Source organism: Ruditapes philippinarum, unplaced genomic scaffold, assembly GCF_026571515.1.
Source record: "Ruditapes philippinarum isolate M1 unplaced genomic scaffold, ASM2657151v2 ctg1741_1_1_1_1, whole genome shotgun sequence".
NCBI classification, from domain to species: domain Eukaryota; kingdom Metazoa; phylum Mollusca; class Bivalvia; order Venerida; family Veneridae; genus Ruditapes; species Ruditapes philippinarum.
Window position 1 is genome coordinate 86,120 of NW_026860551.1, and position 16,708 is coordinate 102,827.

At 33.4% G+C, this 16,708-nt stretch overlaps 1 protein-coding gene across 1 annotated transcript; it reads left to right on the forward strand.

The window, feature by feature from the left end:
* Nucleotides 1-23: 23 nt before the first annotated feature.
* Nucleotides 24-15,768, forward strand: LOC132760570 (alanine aminotransferase 2-like). The gene is made up of 13 exons (XM_060752571.1): nt 24-359; nt 1,014-1,103; nt 3,688-3,799; nt 5,653-5,783; nt 6,523-6,639; nt 7,364-7,493; nt 8,153-8,232; nt 10,514-10,647; nt 11,270-11,378; nt 12,987-13,052; nt 13,821-13,976; nt 14,572-14,684; nt 15,439-15,768. Exons 1-13 carry the CDS (start codon nt 159-161, stop codon nt 15,527-15,529), a joined length of 1,530 nt encoding a protein of 509 aa, XP_060608554.1. The 5' UTR covers nt 24-158; the 3' UTR covers nt 15,530-15,768.
* The last annotated feature ends 940 nt before the right edge of the window (nt 15,769-16,708 follow it).

Here is a 16,708-nt window from a genome sequence, read left to right on the forward strand (position 1 = left end):
AGACGGCTATCCGATTTTAGCAATTGGAGCGACAGGTGATAAAGAAAGCTCATTTATCGGGAACCATTCTAAAATTTATTTACAAAACAACCTTGCAACTAACAAGGTGGTTTTAACCAGTTTTACAGTCAGTTGGTATACATCTAGAGGGAGGCAAAATGCAAAACACAGTTAAGTTTACGAAACCATTTTTGGAGATTTGCAAAAAGGTAAATACCAGGAAGGGCCATCTTATTCAGCCATGCAGGACCAAAGTTCTGTCAGTACAAAACATGAACCCCCATGTCAAGAACATGGAATATGCTGTCAGGGGACCAATTGTCATTCGAGCTGGTGAGATTGAGCAAGAACTAGCAAAGGTAAGCAATGGCGCTATGTGTTTTGTTTTTTGTATGTTAATACCAGGCAGTGATATTTTTCACCTTATACATGTATATTTATATAACAGATACATATAAAAGGCCCCTTCCCAATTGAAATTTTCCTTTAAAATAAAATCATGCAGTTTTCTGAAAAATCTTTCATTGTTTTTTACCTCCCAAAATAGGAATTTTAGGGATAGCTTTTACCGAGAGGCTAAGGCCTCGGGTTTTTTCGTATTTATTAAAGCTTGATTGCGAAATAAGTATTTGCAACTGATATTTATCACTTTTAGTCCGCTTCCTAGAACCACACATTACTGGTGTCATATGAAGAAACATGGTCGGACATGACCCAAGTAGGGCTCACACTGATGATCCCTGGGTTGAGAGGCAGACATCTTAACCATTAGACCACCACTCCCCTTGGCCTCTTCCTAATTAAGTGGGAAAAACCACTGACAGGGTTAGAATTTCACATTTGTTCTTGACCTTAATTCATTCACAAAAAGTCACTATTTTAAAGGGGATGCAATTCAACCTGAGGAGCTTAAAGTACCCAACTGACAAAAATTAAGTAGGTTGAGATCTATTAGTCGTAATATTACGTGCACATTTTGACTTTTTGTAAATTGCTTGATATTTTTATGGCAGGGTGTAAAGAAACCATTTACTGAAGTCATCCGAGCCAACATTGGAGATTGTCATGCAACTGGACAGAAACCTATAACATTCTTACGACAGGTATTTCAATGTGACAAAAAAATCATGTATACATGTATTTACTAGTAACAATCTTGTATGATGATGGAAATTTCGCTTAATTATTGTAAACTACTAGTATTTGTGATAGTTTAATTGCTTCCATTAAATGTGGCACCCATAAAAGTATGCAATGGTGGATCATTGTATTGTTTAAGACTATCCAGGTTTGACTTCTTAACAAAATAGAAACAGAACCAGACTTAAAGTAGTCAAAATAAGTTGACGTGCCAAAGCTAAATTCTTAGATATTTTAGTTCTGGGTCAGAATCTCGCTTAGGTAGAGCACGGATTTATATTACAAGGATCGGACACTTTCGTTTTAGCTTAAAGTCTCGTCGCACGCATGCGCAGAATCGCACATCGGATAAAGGTGGACAGAATGAGAGATGGCGGAACGCCCTGAGTGCGAAATATGACAGATTTTCACAAGAGTGTGTGGTGTTATTGCAGCTTTGTGAAAATTTTTACACATATTAATGTATTGATACAGTATTATTTTGTGTCGCTAAAGTATTAATATATGAAAATATGCCGATAGAACGCTGCAACGCTGAGTTAAAAAAGTACCTAATTTAAAAAATATTCGCCCATTGTTAAGGCATACTCTCTACACTTTGACGCCCTTTTACTTCAAGCACAAATTATTACCGCGATTCAGATTAAGATAATTATTTTCTACATGGTTTAATGGTTGCAATGCAAAAAAATGTTTCTTGATTGTTTAAAAACTTTTAAAGAAATTCACGTTTGAAATTTGTCTTTTTTCTGTGAATTATTTCAAAATGATTTGAACATTTTTTATTTGATTACCTGAATATTAGTATAAATATAGTATTCTACTAATAAGTGTATTAAATATATTTTCAGATCATTGAAAAAAAGCGTTCATACATAGATGAATTCATTATATTGGCAAGGAAGAAACTTTTATTGGCATACAGAACAGCTGTTTTATAATATTATTTTTTATGTTTAAACAGATTTTTTTCATAGTTATCCTTCACAATTCACGTCAAATGATTTATTTGTCATACGTTTATTTTCATTATTTTTCAACGAAAGGACTATACAAATTTACTTGTATATATTCAATATATTCAATTTCATTTATAAATGTTAATAAAGAAAATAGATTTACATTGTATTTATATATATCCTCTTCAGAATCATTTTCTTATCACACATACCATGGATTGAAGTTAAAGACCGCACGTATACAAAATATACATTCAAATTCTATTTGTTTTTGACGATTGAGTGTTGCAATTATCACATGTAACCTGGTAATGAAAGTTTGAAAATAAAGTTTTTCAATTATCACTTGTTACCTGTTAATTAACCCCCTTCAAAAGTAATTAAACTTCAAAGAAATTTAAGCGATGTGTAAAAAATAATCAAAAGTTACTTTTATTTCGCATAATACTGACTCAAACTGTAAATACTTTATTGTTTTTCTAGCGTTACATTAAAAAATATCATAAATATCTTTCTACAGGCATTCAAATAAAAAGAATAATTAAAATATACGAGTGACATTGTAAAGCGCCCGCAATACATTACCCGTAAAACAATTGTGCGTTAATAAATTTGACTACATAACCCAATAAATCTTAAATATTGCATCTTTGATCATCTGTGAATAACTAACAACGGCTTCTTTTTTATTTTGAAATTGAATTAATTTTATTATGTTACCATAATAATAAATTTCAAATACCTGCTTTTTATATAAAAAAATGTAAATTTACCGCGGATTTCGTCAAGTTAATTTTTTAATCGTCGTTGCGGACAGATAAACTGTACCTTTAAAAAATAAATTAGATATTTGAATTAAACAAGTATTTTTCTTCAAAATAAACAAAATCGGATAATAAATGGAAAAGCTATATGGTATTTTGTAAAGTAGGTATCCGTTGCGAACGGGCATTTACGCTTAGCGCCGGTAAATTATCGATCGATGTACCTTTATCGGGTGCACGACAAGATATTTAAGCATTTATGTAGGGTTAACTGGGAGTGTCCGATCCCTGTAATATAAATCGTGGGTAGAGGTTAGATATTGCCTATACACAAAATAGCACAATATCTCAACAGGTAGTACATTGCACAATTAGACTTATAGTTATTCATAATTGTTAGAATATATGTACATGCATTAAGATATATACAGTAGATCATGTGAAAGCTTATAAACACAGTGCAACAGAATGAATAGGGAAAAGATTGAGCTGCAAATTGCCTTAAAAAATGTGCCCTACTTTTGACCTGCTACATGTACTTCAAAGGAGGTCACTTATCAGCTTGGCAGGTTCTAACGTGCTATCACCTGATTGCTGAAAAGTTAGTATCTTCCTTCATTCTCATGTCTGTTGCCTTATTATTTTCATCAATCCTGAAAAACACCCAATTGCAAAATGAAAAAAAAAATACATGTATGAGTTAAATTTATACCTTTTAGGTACAATACCTGTTTTTAATGTCTTCTACTTGCAGTATCTGCTCATTGTTGCAATCTGACTCCTTATATATATCATTGTTTTTAAGGGTCAAGAGTCATTTTCAGGTTGTTGCAATATGTACAGATCCAGAAAGGTTAATGAATGATCCCTCATACCCAGCAGATGCCAAAGACAGAGCTAGAAGGATACTTGACAGCTGTGCTGGACAAAGTGTTGGTAGGAACCTAGTAGTGACTGTTCATTTATTATTTTATTAAGACACTTTAAGACACTGTATCTTGAACTGTTTTTGGTGGAATAATTTAATTGTGACTGCTGCAAATATGGAAGTCCTGATTCTATTGTATCATGAAATTATAAACGAGTTTAAAAAAAAAAGTGTTGTTAGTTTTAAAACTAGTTTTGAATAATCAATTCATCTTGGTGTTAAGGCTGTTCATTATCTTTTATATGCCCGAAAGAATTTCGGGCATATTATGTTATACCCCTTGGCGTCCGTCGTCTGTCTGTCTATCCTGTCCGTCCGTCCGTCCTTTAGCAATTTGGTTTCCGGAGCATAACTTAAGTTCCATTTGGCCCACAATGTTCAAACTTCATAGGATGATTGTCCATATTGGGTAGAAGACCCCTATTGATTTTTGGGTCACAAGGTCAAAGGTCAAGGTCACTATCGTCTTAAAACTGAAAACAGTTTCCAGAGCATAACTTAAGTTCTGTTTGGCCCACATTATTCAAACTTCATAGGATGATTGTCCATATTGGGTAGAAGACCCCTATTGATTTTGGGGTCACAAGGTCAAAGGTCAAGGTCATTATTACTTTAAAACTGAAAACAGTTTCCAGAGCATAACTTAAGTTCGATGTGGCCTACAATATTCAAACTTCATAGGATGATTGTCCATATTGGGTAGAAGACCCCTATTGATTTTGGGGTCACAAGGTCAAAAGTCAAGGTCACTATCGCCTTAAAACCGAAAACAGTTTCCGGCACATAACTTAAGTTCCATTTGGCCCACAGTGTTCAAACTTCATAGGATGATTGTCCATATTTGGTAGAAGACCGCTATTGATTTTGAGGTCACAAGGTCAAATGTCAAGGTCACTATCGCCTTAAAACTGAAAACAGTTTCCGGAGCATAACTTAAAGTCTATTTGGCCCACAATATTCAAACTTCATGGAATGATTGTCCATATTGGGTAGAAGACCCCTATAGATTTTTGGGTCACAAGGTCAAAGTCACTATAACTTTAAAACTGAAAACAGTTTCCGGAGCATAACTTATGTTCCATGTGTGTGGCCCACAATATTCAAACTTCATAGGATGATTGTCCATATTGGGTAGAAGACCCCTATTGATTTTGGGGTCACAAGGTCATCGGCCAAGGTCACTATTACTTTAAAACTGAAAACAGTTTCCGGAGCATAACTTAAGGTCTATTTGGCCCACTATATTTAAACTTCATAGGATGATTGTCCATATTGGGTATAAGACCCCTATTGATTTTGGGGTCACAATTTCAAAGGTCAAGGTCACTATTACTTTAAAACTGAAAACAGTTTAAAGAACATAACTAAATTTCTATTTGGCCCATAGTGTTCAAACTTTATAGGATGATTGTCCATATTGGGTAGAACACCCCTATTGATTTTGGGGTCTTAAGGTCAAAGTTCAAGGTCGCTATTACTTCAAAACTGAAAACAGCTTCCAGAGCATAACTTAAATTCCATTTGGCCTACAATATTTAAACTTTATAGGAGGATTGCTATTTGAAGGAGGTAATACTTTATTTAATTTATGTAATGTCTTACAAATGCTTCGTCCTTACTAAAAAAAAACAACCTTCTTTCGGGCATATAATGCTCCGCCTAGCAGTGCTCTTGTTTGATTACCTCTTGGAAGTAAATGCATTTTATTTGTGTTTTAACATATATTTTATTTGTTTGTTTTTTTGCTTCCTAAATTTTTGTGGGTTTGTTAATGATTGACTAGCATCTCTTTTATAAAAAATGCAACATTAATTAAATCTAAATGATAGTCTAACTGACAATTAAAATGATCGTCTTACAGGTTCTTATAGTGACAGCTCTGGTGTACGAGTGATCAGAGAAGATATAGCTAAATATATCTCAGAGAGAGATGGACATCCATCCAGCCCAGATGATATTTTCCTTAGTACAGGAGCTAGTGACAGTATCAAGGTATTGACAATATGTTATGATTTTGAACTTTTATCAATATTTAAACACATTCCTAAGGGGCAGATAACTGTCAGTTATTTTTTTGCTAATTATTTCCCCTTCTTGACTTGGAATACTTTCCTTGCCTTAAAAACTATCAAAGATATTCACATTAAACTTGAGATACTTGTTCAGTATCAAGGACAGGTAAGTTTTGCCAAGCACTTTCACAGAGTCATTTCTCATTTTCTACTTTGCTTTTATTATAGTGTCTTGTACTGAGAAAAGTGGAACATACTGTCTGTGGAGTGTTCTTGTTATATTGATATGTTTAATTTAAATAAGAAGGAAGAACTTCTTGAAGTTGACTTGATATGACATGCATTCTATTGTTTTGAGTGAGTTTTTTGTGCGAGGAAGCTTGTTCTTTATTGATATTTTATATTACAGTGTAATTAAGAGAATAATATGCCTCTTATCCTTGTAAAACTCTTTTTATGCTAAATATTTTAAACAAACTTGTCCATCTTCTGATTTGGACAAAACCATTCATCATTTTTCTGGAAAATTTCAAAATAAGGAGTTTCATACAGCCCAGACTGTGATCAAACCTACACAGATGTGTCAGCTGACTTTGATCTTTATTTGAAACATGGGTAGATTCAGTCACTGTCTGCAGACAATGTATTAATTATTGTCAGAAAAATTAAATGTTTTATGTGAAAATAATGATATATACTCGTATATTCTTACTTTGCAGACAATAATGAAGTTGATGATGACAGGAGAGTCAGGTAAAGATAGGGCTGGAATCATGATCCCTATACCTCAGTATCCTCTATATACAGCAACCATTGCTGAATATAACGCGCATCCTGTAAGTAACCATATACCTGTAACACAGCTTTACCTATGATAAATAATTGAGCCGCGCCATGACAAAACCAACATAATGGGTTTGCGACCAGCATGGATCGAGACCAGCCTGTGCACCCGCGCAGTCTGATCAGGACCCATGCTGTTGGCTGTCAGTTTCTTTACTTCTTATAGGGTTTGTAAGCGAACAGCATGTATCCTGATCAGACTGCGCAGATGCGCAGGCTGGTCTGGATCCATGCTGGTCGCAAACCCATTATGTTGGTTTTGTCATGGCGCGGCTCATATAATCATTATTAAAGCTGCATGCCTGGTGATGAGAAAAATGCAGAAAATCAACGTTAAGAAAAATGTACCAAGATTTTAAGAAAAGTAGGATATTTACAATTCAAGTAATAATTTACATGTCATATGCAACAAATGAGTGATTTTGCAGTATTTATTTCCTCTGTGACTAACACAGTAATGGAATTTTTGCATACTTTGACATTTATTTGGTTATTTAAATGACATATAAATACTTTTTTTCTATAAACACAGGATTTATTTTCATCTTGCGGTATGAAAATTATTGTATTTCACTTGTGGCTACCGCTACTCATGTAATATTTATATTTATACCACTTGATGAATAGATATACATAAAGAATTACTAGTAACAATTGTTTGGGGTCATAATGAAAAAGTAGATAAATATATATAATATATTCATTTCTATCTTTCAGATAGGTTACTATTTAGATGAATCAAACACATGGGCATTAAACATTCCAGAAATGAAGAGAGCTATTAATGAGGCTAGAAACCACTGTATACCAAGAGCTATTGTCATCATTAATCCAGGAAATCCAACAGGTATACACATCTTTCATCTTTTATTTTAAAAAAATTATTAATTGTAGCCTACTGTAAAATTCACTGTATTTTTCATGGGGTACTTACTGTATTTTTGTGATTTTCTTAAATAGGATTTCAAATTTAAGATCCAATGAAATTTTATTGCACAATTACTAATGTGGTATTACATGTTTTGCATTGTGCCTTTTTATGTTAGCGCAGACAAATTCATGAATTAAAGATCCGTTTTGACTAAACCAGGAAATTTCAAGCCCATAAGATAAAATGAATTCACAGTTAAATATTTTATATCAATAGTTATGCTTTTCAATAGTGATGAAGACTAGTTATTAAGATCACCCCCCCCCCCCATATTTATTTAGAGGTTCTTCAGAAAGAATATAATGAAGTTGCTTGATGCATATTTGTTCTATTAACATATCCCTTAACTACATAAAAGATTGCAAAAGATTTTGTCGGAATTGCTCATAAGAATTTGACATCATATCTCATCCTGAACCATTGTGTTTTTTTTGCTGGATTTAAGATCGCACCAACACAGTAAAGGTCACATGGCAACTTTCCAGCTTTACATGTTTTCCAGATAAATATAACCAAAAGAAAATATTGGTTCATTTCCATTAATTATTAGTCTAAAGTGTTATGATTGTTTTCAGGTCAGGTTTTACCAAGACAGAACATTGTAGATATTATAAAGTTTGCCAAAGAAGAAAATCTGTTCTTGATGGCCGATGAGGTAAATTCTATGTAGTAAATAAGGAATGTCAGTGGCTGAGTGGTTAAGGTATATAACTTAAAACCACTTGCCCCTCACCGCTGTGGGTTTGAATCCCTACATGTACTTAGAATTCTTTCATGTGAGCAAGCTATTCAGCTAGATTATGAAATGTTGGTAGTTCTACTCAGATGCTTCTTTGTGCCTGGAATAATGCATGTAAGGGCAACTGAGTATTTGTTTCACAGCTAATATTGCAGCAATGCTCAACGAGGAACAGAATCAAATCAAGGCACTGTTGAGTAATTCAGTTGAATTACCAAATATTGATCAACCAACCTGCTTTGTCAAATTTGTCATATTACGATTCACTGAATAAAATTTGAAGTATTCTTGCATATCAGGTGTTTCCGTTTGTTTGCCAATTCTGGAAATTTCGTCTGACACATTGGATGCCAAATGACTCACTCGCTTTAAGATGACGCCATTTTAGCCCATTTTTGTGTCGCCTCTACGGAGTAGTGGCGACATATAGGGATCACTTCTCCGTCGTCTGTCTGTCCGTCTGTCTGTCTGTCTGTTCGTCACAAAACTTGTCCGGACTACTCCTCATAAACTACTGGTGCAATTTCATCCAAACTTTACAGGAATGATCAGTTTTAAGTCTAGTTATGCATATTGTCAGCATTTTCCGGTTCAATGATTTTTGTCAGAGTTATGGCCCTTTAATAATTTTTATTTTTAAAGTTTGTCCGGACTACTTCTCTTATACCACTGATGCAATTTCAATGAAACTTTACAGGATTGATCTGTAGCTCAAGTCCTTGCGCATATTGCACGGGTTTTCCGGTTGAATGATTTTTGGTTGAGTTATGGCCCTTTGATAAAAAAGGTGTTTTTTTCTGTGTGTTGCCAGATACACAAAAGCTTGTCCGGACTACTCCTCATGAACTACTGGTGCAATTTCATCCAAACTTTACAGGAATGATCAGTACCAAGTCTAGTTGTGCATATTGTCAGAATTTTACGGTTCAATGATTTTTGTCAGAGTTATGGCCCTTTAATAATTTTTATTTTTAAAGTTTGTCCGGACTACTTCTCTTATACCACTGATGCAATTTCAATGAAACTTTACAGGATTGATCTGTAGCTCAAGTCCTTGCGCATATTGCACGGGTTTTCCGGTTGAATGATTTTTGGCCGAGTTATGGCCCTTTGATAAAAAAGGTGTTTTTTTCTGTGTGTTGCCAGATACACAAAAGCTTGTCCGGACTACTCCTCATGAACTACTGGTGCAATTTCATCCAAACTTTACAGGAATGATCAGTACCAAGTCTAGTTGTGCATATTGTCAGAATTTTACGGTTCAATGATTTTTGTCAGAGTTATGGCCCTTTAATAATTTTTATTTTTAAAGTTTGTCCGGACTACTTCTCTTATACCACTAATGCAATTTCAATGAATCTTTACAGGATTGATCTGTACCTCAAGTCCTTGCGCATATTGCACGGGTTTTCTGGTTGAATGATTTTTGGCCGAGTTATGGCCCTTTGATAAAAAGGTGTTTTTTTCTGTGTGTTGCAAGATACACAAAAGCTTGTCCCCACTACTCCTCATGAACTACTGGTGCAATTTCATCCAAACTTTACAGGAATGATCAGTACCAAGTCTATTAGTGCACTGTCCGTCTGTCTGTCCGTCTGTCACAAAACTTGTCCCAACATGAAATTGGCCATTATGAGGCGACACATGTGATCACTGATCGCTCTTGTGTAAATAAACTGTGAAAAAAATATCATTTTGGCACATTTAAGAATGTAAAGTCGTAGCTAAGATGATGTCATTTCCCTGTAATGAATGAAGTTGTAAATTCATATGCTATTGTAAGAAAATCAATTTTGATGAAATGACATTTATTTGTATGAAATTTTAATTTATTGAGGTAAACTATTTGAAGTATGATAGAATATACAAGAAAAAATATCTGACCCGAATTGTGATTCAGAACTAAACATCTGTTCCTTTGGTGGTGGCAACTCAACAAGCTTCATTACCGCTCAATGGTTGGGTACTTGCGGGACGGATATTCCTATCCAAACCGTAACATATGACATATTATTAGTCAGTGATATCACACAAATATGCATGTAAGTGTTTAATTACGATTTTCAAGCATTTGAGAGTGCTAAAATAATCGTTGAATCTTGTCAATGTTTACCTTGACTCGAGTGTAATTTGGGGCAGTTTGACAGTGTGATTATTGTAAATGATTATATATTTGTTAAATTGAACATGATTTTAGGTGTACCAGCATAATATATATGCCTCTGGTTCAGAATTCCACTCCTTCAAGAAGGTATTAACTGAGATGGGACCAGAATATAACACAATGGAGCTGGCCTCCTTTATGTCCACTTCAAAAGGATACATGGGGGAGTAAGTGTTATGAAACTTTTTGATATAGCTTTGCTATTTGCCTATTATAAATTCAAACTTTTGAAAGTTGCATTACTTTTAAGTTTGATGGCAGCTCTGAGACATGAAATAATCAAATTGTGAGGTGTTTTTTTCTAGTTAGACAAATTGAAGAAAGTTTTATTGTAGTACATTGTATAATAAATCATTAGCATGCTAGTTGAAACTAATCTACCAATGCAAACAGTGCAAAACAAAATCAACTGGCACATCTGTGCCATCTGAATATTGTTTGTCTCAATATTTTGACAATGTTCCTAAAAATGATTAATGGCATACTCCCAGTTTGAAAGGCAAGAGAGTCTGTTTAAAAAATTTAGCATGGCAAGGGTGAAATTAAATTATTTTTGAGTAAAGCCATAACCTGATGCAGTAAATGGATTTTAATGATAATAATCTCATATTCAAATACCTGGTATTACTTATATCTTTTATATATACATTATGTACAACAGTATTATATATTTTAGTATTATTTCAACAGTTCATGGTAATGAAGCTGGCCTGAAATTAATCGAAAAATTGATAGCAAAGGAAATGTAGAGAGTATTTGCCCTATGGTGTTATTCAATGCTATTTACAGATGTGGTTTCCGTGGAGGTTACTGTGAGGTCATTAACCTTGACCCAGATGTGAAGGTCATGCAGCTGAAGTCAATCTCTGCTAAACTCTGCTCCTCAGTTTCTGGACAGGTAAAAATGTTATTATGTTAAAGGAACTTCACTGAGGTCCAAAGGCCTAATAATAGAGTGAAAAGCATTGCAACTCTTCATTGTTGTGTCATTTTGCACAATAAAAATGATTATCTTGGCAAAATGGGGAGAGTGAATGGACTGAAATTTTGCACACAAGTTATTGGACCAGACCTTCATCAGTTGATACACAAATCTTTGGAAAATATTTCAGTTAAGTCATGTAAAAAAAAACTCAGTAGAGTCCCTTTAAAATCTCAAGATAGAATCAGTTTTGCATACAACATTAAAAACAACAACATTTTTTGTTAATAAACAGAAAGTGTGGATGATATTTGGAAGTGACTTAAACTTGGTTCTCACAATTGTATGACATATTAAGTGTACTTTCTCTTAAAAAAGACTAAAAAAGATTTTTGCTTGATAGCAAGGTAATGTAAACAAGCTTTTTGGATTTTTAGTCTGATATCAAGTAGGAACATATTTTTGCAGAAAAATTGTTTTAAAACAAATATCAAGACTGCCCTCTTAATCTTGAAGTGAGTAATTTATGTAGAAAAATTGATCCTAGTAGGGAAAGCATCATATTAGAAATCTATGGGTGACTGGTTCACTCTTTGGGTGAAGCAAAATTTCTCTGTTACAATACAATAGTCTTTGACATTGAGGTATTTGTCTCTTATTTATACAGTCTAACTTGCCCATGCGTCCACGTGTATTAAGCGACTTTTGTCTTAAACGACCACTTTAAATTACCCCCGATCATTTTCTCTCTATATCTTTAATGTATTAAACTACTTTTGCTCAACGCGACCAGCGACTGCTAATTAGTCACCTAATTGACATCAATCTTTTCATTAAACGACAGCTTTTACCTGTCAAGTAATTGTGTTTTTAGAGAACGCCGCCTCGTAATGTCACAAGTGTCAACGATCAAAACACAACAATAAACGTGTGAAAAACTCTATTTCCCCATACCATTTTAGCGTATGCAAATGAAGTTAAGTATACGCGTGACGTGTATTATCCAATAATATCGGATAAACAATGCAACGCTCCGCCCATACTGAGATGGTGTATACGCTTCGCTTGTTGACATTTAGACTGCATTGAATTGACCTTGAACTTGATCAGCCATTAAATTAATCGTAACAAATAGATGTAGTTTGTTTATTTCAAATGAAAAAAATGCACAACAGAAAACATCTTCACTAATAGGGTTTTCGTGTTGGAGACAAGGGAAAACAACGGAGAAGTTAAAAAATTCTGGAAAAAATGTCAAACAATGGATCTTGAAACTGTTTTGTCAATAAATATCAGAAAGTTATTTTTTACATTTGCATCCATTTAGATTATTGGAGCGTACTTTTTTTCAACATTTTTATAAAAATGAAGTTGAAAAACGATCCCACCGTATAAAAAAGATGTCATTTATAAATTTCGACTTTTATATCATGCTGACTGTCTTAAGAGACCGTTTCATTAAGCGACCGTTTTGGGTGTTTCCCTTGCCCGGCCGCTTAATACACGTTTGACTGTATATTACATTGTATCATTGTATAATTGTAAATATGTTGGGTCAATACACCATTTGTTGATATATTCCAGGCTGTGATGGACGTTGTAGTGAACCCACCGAAACCTGGGGAACCGTCCTATGATCTCTTTATGAAGGTTTGATGATTTCCTAACAGAAATGCAAGATTTACTTTCAATTATTTATAAGCATAAAACATTTATTTTTGTTAAAACCTAGACATGACTTATGTCTATTGTAATAATTATGTCTGTAATAATAATGTCTGTTTTTGTAAATGTTTGTAATCTTGTTCATGTTAGCCATGGTCGGATACACATGGTTGATTAAAATTAACATTTAATCAAGCCGTGGGTAAAATGCACGATTTGCTTCAATATACAGTAACAGATGCATGTAATATCTACCAATGAAATTGAGTTTAACAGAATTGATATTATTCAACACTGAAAGTAAAAACAATAAGTAACAGTAAATTTTCTATGTTTTTTTTTTGCTGGAAATCAATCACATTTTTAATACTGAACTTTTCACAAATGAATTTAGTTGGTTGTCACAATTTTGTCTGTAATACGGAACGTTGTATAGAATGACAATTTAATTGGTATCACCTCATGAAATCATGATGTAACCAATGAAATAGCTGTCTTTAACACATCTGATCGACTAGATAAAGGCCAAAAATCCCACAGCTGATAAATGTTAATGGTTTGGCCGTGGGTATGCCATGATGATGTAAGCATGTAGTAAACAGTAATATGAATTAAAGGAAAATTACTTCAGTTATATCTATTTTTCTTCAGTAATTTTTCAAATACAGAGAAAATTCTTTTAGCAGAATGTATTTAGCTTGAAATTAATTAATCTAACAATCCTTAACTGAGGTTCTTTCAATTTTATTTTAGGAAAAAGATTTCGTTCTCGGCCAGCTAAAAAAGAAGGCCGAGATGGTAACAGAAACATTTAATTCCATTGATGGTATATCATGTAATGTTGTACAAGGTGCTATGTATGCATTCCCCAACATCAAAATACCAGCAAAAGCCATAGAGGCTGCCAAGGTATAGTTATGTTTTCTTTCTTTTTTGAATATTTTGTTTTTGGTCAGGAAAAGGATATGTGAATTTTTCTGTTACATTTTGCAATTTATATGTATTCTTTGTACAGTTGATATGTGTTTTGCTTACTTTCAAGTTACACATAGTACATGTCATTTTTCATTGTGGATATTTATTGGAAGCACCTAGGTAAACTATCTGTATCTATTTTGCCTAAAACGATTTGGATGCCCTGTTGACATAAAGAACTCAACATTTAGGGATTTTTCTGAAATTGTTATGGGAAGGAGCAAGACTTAGTGATTTGTAACCAATGTTTATGACTTTGTCAAAATATGCAATAATTATCATTCTATTCTAGTTCAATATCACATTTTATTTGCCATATTTTGATAAATGTATGACAATTTGTATTTTGTATGGATTTAGATATTTAACTTTTAAAGAAAGGTTCTCAAATATATTCTTCTTAATTCACAGATATTAAGATTTTTATATCTGTGCCATTTGCCTCATGCACATGTATATTTATGCAAAATATTTATTGTAAATGTATAAATCATATAAAAGAATTATATTGAAATTTGTAACATTTCAGGCCGCTGGTCAGAAGCCAGATGCGTTCTATTGTTTCCAGTTATTAGAGGAAACTGGTATCTGTGTGGTACCCGGCTCTGGATTTGGTCAAGTAGACGGAACCTATCACTTCAGGTATAAACTTCAATACAATCACCTTTGTATAACTCATTTCATTTAAACATTCATTTATGTTCAATTGCGAAACAAAATTCTTGGAATTTGTCATGATCTTTAAAAAAATCTTTATCTTGGAACATACTAGTTGGTATCAAATGAGGAAGCTTAGTTGTGACTTGAGTTGGGCTTGAATCTATAATCTCTCTTGAGTTGAGAGGCAAACACATTGACCAAGTAATTAGACCCCTTTTCCCCACCTTTTTCACTTTGAATCTGTTTAATGTTGATGATGTGTATGGACAATTTAGTTCAGGTGTATTGTCCTGTTTATTTCAATGTTTTCCCTACAATGTTTGGAATGATGTCATTCACCTGAAAGAAAATGTTAAAAGTCCATTATGCCCCAGAAATGCATATTTTTTATTTTGTCGAAAGCATTTTATTTTTTGGTGTTTGGTTGTATTTTCTAAAAAAGGTTACTTATTGGCCAACTTCCTGAACCACCCTTCGTTTTTGTAGCTTTTTAGCGTTATGTATAGTGACAGAGATTAAAATTTTTTGTATGGAAGTCAGAGAACCACTTTGTTTACATTTTATTGCTTTTATGACAAACAATTTCATATTCAACACTACTTTCTTCAGGTGATAAACATCTAACATGCTCTAGAACTATTAATTAAACTTTAGAAAACTTGTATTTGCCCTTTCTAAAGAAGGAACAATTTTTTGTGTGTCTGGTAATGAACAATTTATTGAACATTTTTTTCAGAACAACGATATTGCCCCCTACAGAGAAACTGCAAGGAATGTTAGAAAAATTCAAAGTGTTCCATGGACAGTTTTTACAGAAATACAAGTGAAATATTCCAGTACTCTAGAAAATATGAAACTGTTTTTTGTTGTGAAAGTTTCATATGATCATGTATTAAATTAATACACCAGTGTTTAACTTTCGCACCGACAGGGTTTTCATTTATCAGATTGATTGAAAGTAAAATTTGAGTGCTAAGTCTGTTTATTTTAAAATGGGAACATGAATCTTATCTTGATTTTTTTCGTTGCATTACATAAAATGAGCCGTGTCACGACAAAACCAACATAATGGCTTTGCGACCAGCATGGATCCAGATCAGCCTGCGCATCCGCGCAGTCTGATCAGGATCCATGCTGTTCGCTTACAAACTCTATAACAAGTAGAGAAACTGATAGCAAACAGCATGGATCCTGATCAGACTGCACGGATGCGCAGCCTGGTCTGGATCCATGCTGGTCGAAAAGCCATTATGTTAGTTTTGTCGTGACACGGCTCAATTATTTATTAAACAGGTATGATTAAAGTGAGTGGACTGCCAGATTAGAGGTATCAAAGGGTCTCCTTATTGTTTATATATTTTATCGACAACAAATTTCAGATTCTCCCTAAATTCTTTTGATCTGATAATTATATGAAAGGATTTATCTAAAAATTACAAATTTAACTAAGAAATACTGAAGGCCACTTTAATGATAAATTAAAAAAAAGATGAATTTATTAATTTTCATATGTAAAAAAATTGTTAAAATGCTAGAAGAGTTGAAATTTATTTTAACTTAGTTAAATAAAATAATGTAAACTTTCTAGAAAAATTGGGCATTTTAAATTTTTATAACAAAGTACTTTTGAATCAGCTTTTTACCATGGATATTTTTATTCAAGATTTGTATTTTCGTTGGTTTTGTGAACACATGCACCAGAAATGTTGTGCCTGTTTGCTTGAAAATTTAGACTACCTTTAATTATTGACATATTTTTTGCTACTCACTGGCATGTTTTGAAGAAATGTTGACTGTTTTAATTGACTTACATGTGATAGAGGTTTGTGCTCATAAATGGAAATATGATGTTACATGAACTGAAGTACATGATGGAATATGGGAATGATAACAAAAGTTGTATTTTTTTTTTTATCTGATAAGCATAAATTTTAGATATATTATGGACTTATTGAATCTCTAATTAGCTCACCAGAGCCGAAGGCTCAGGGTGAGCTATTAGTATC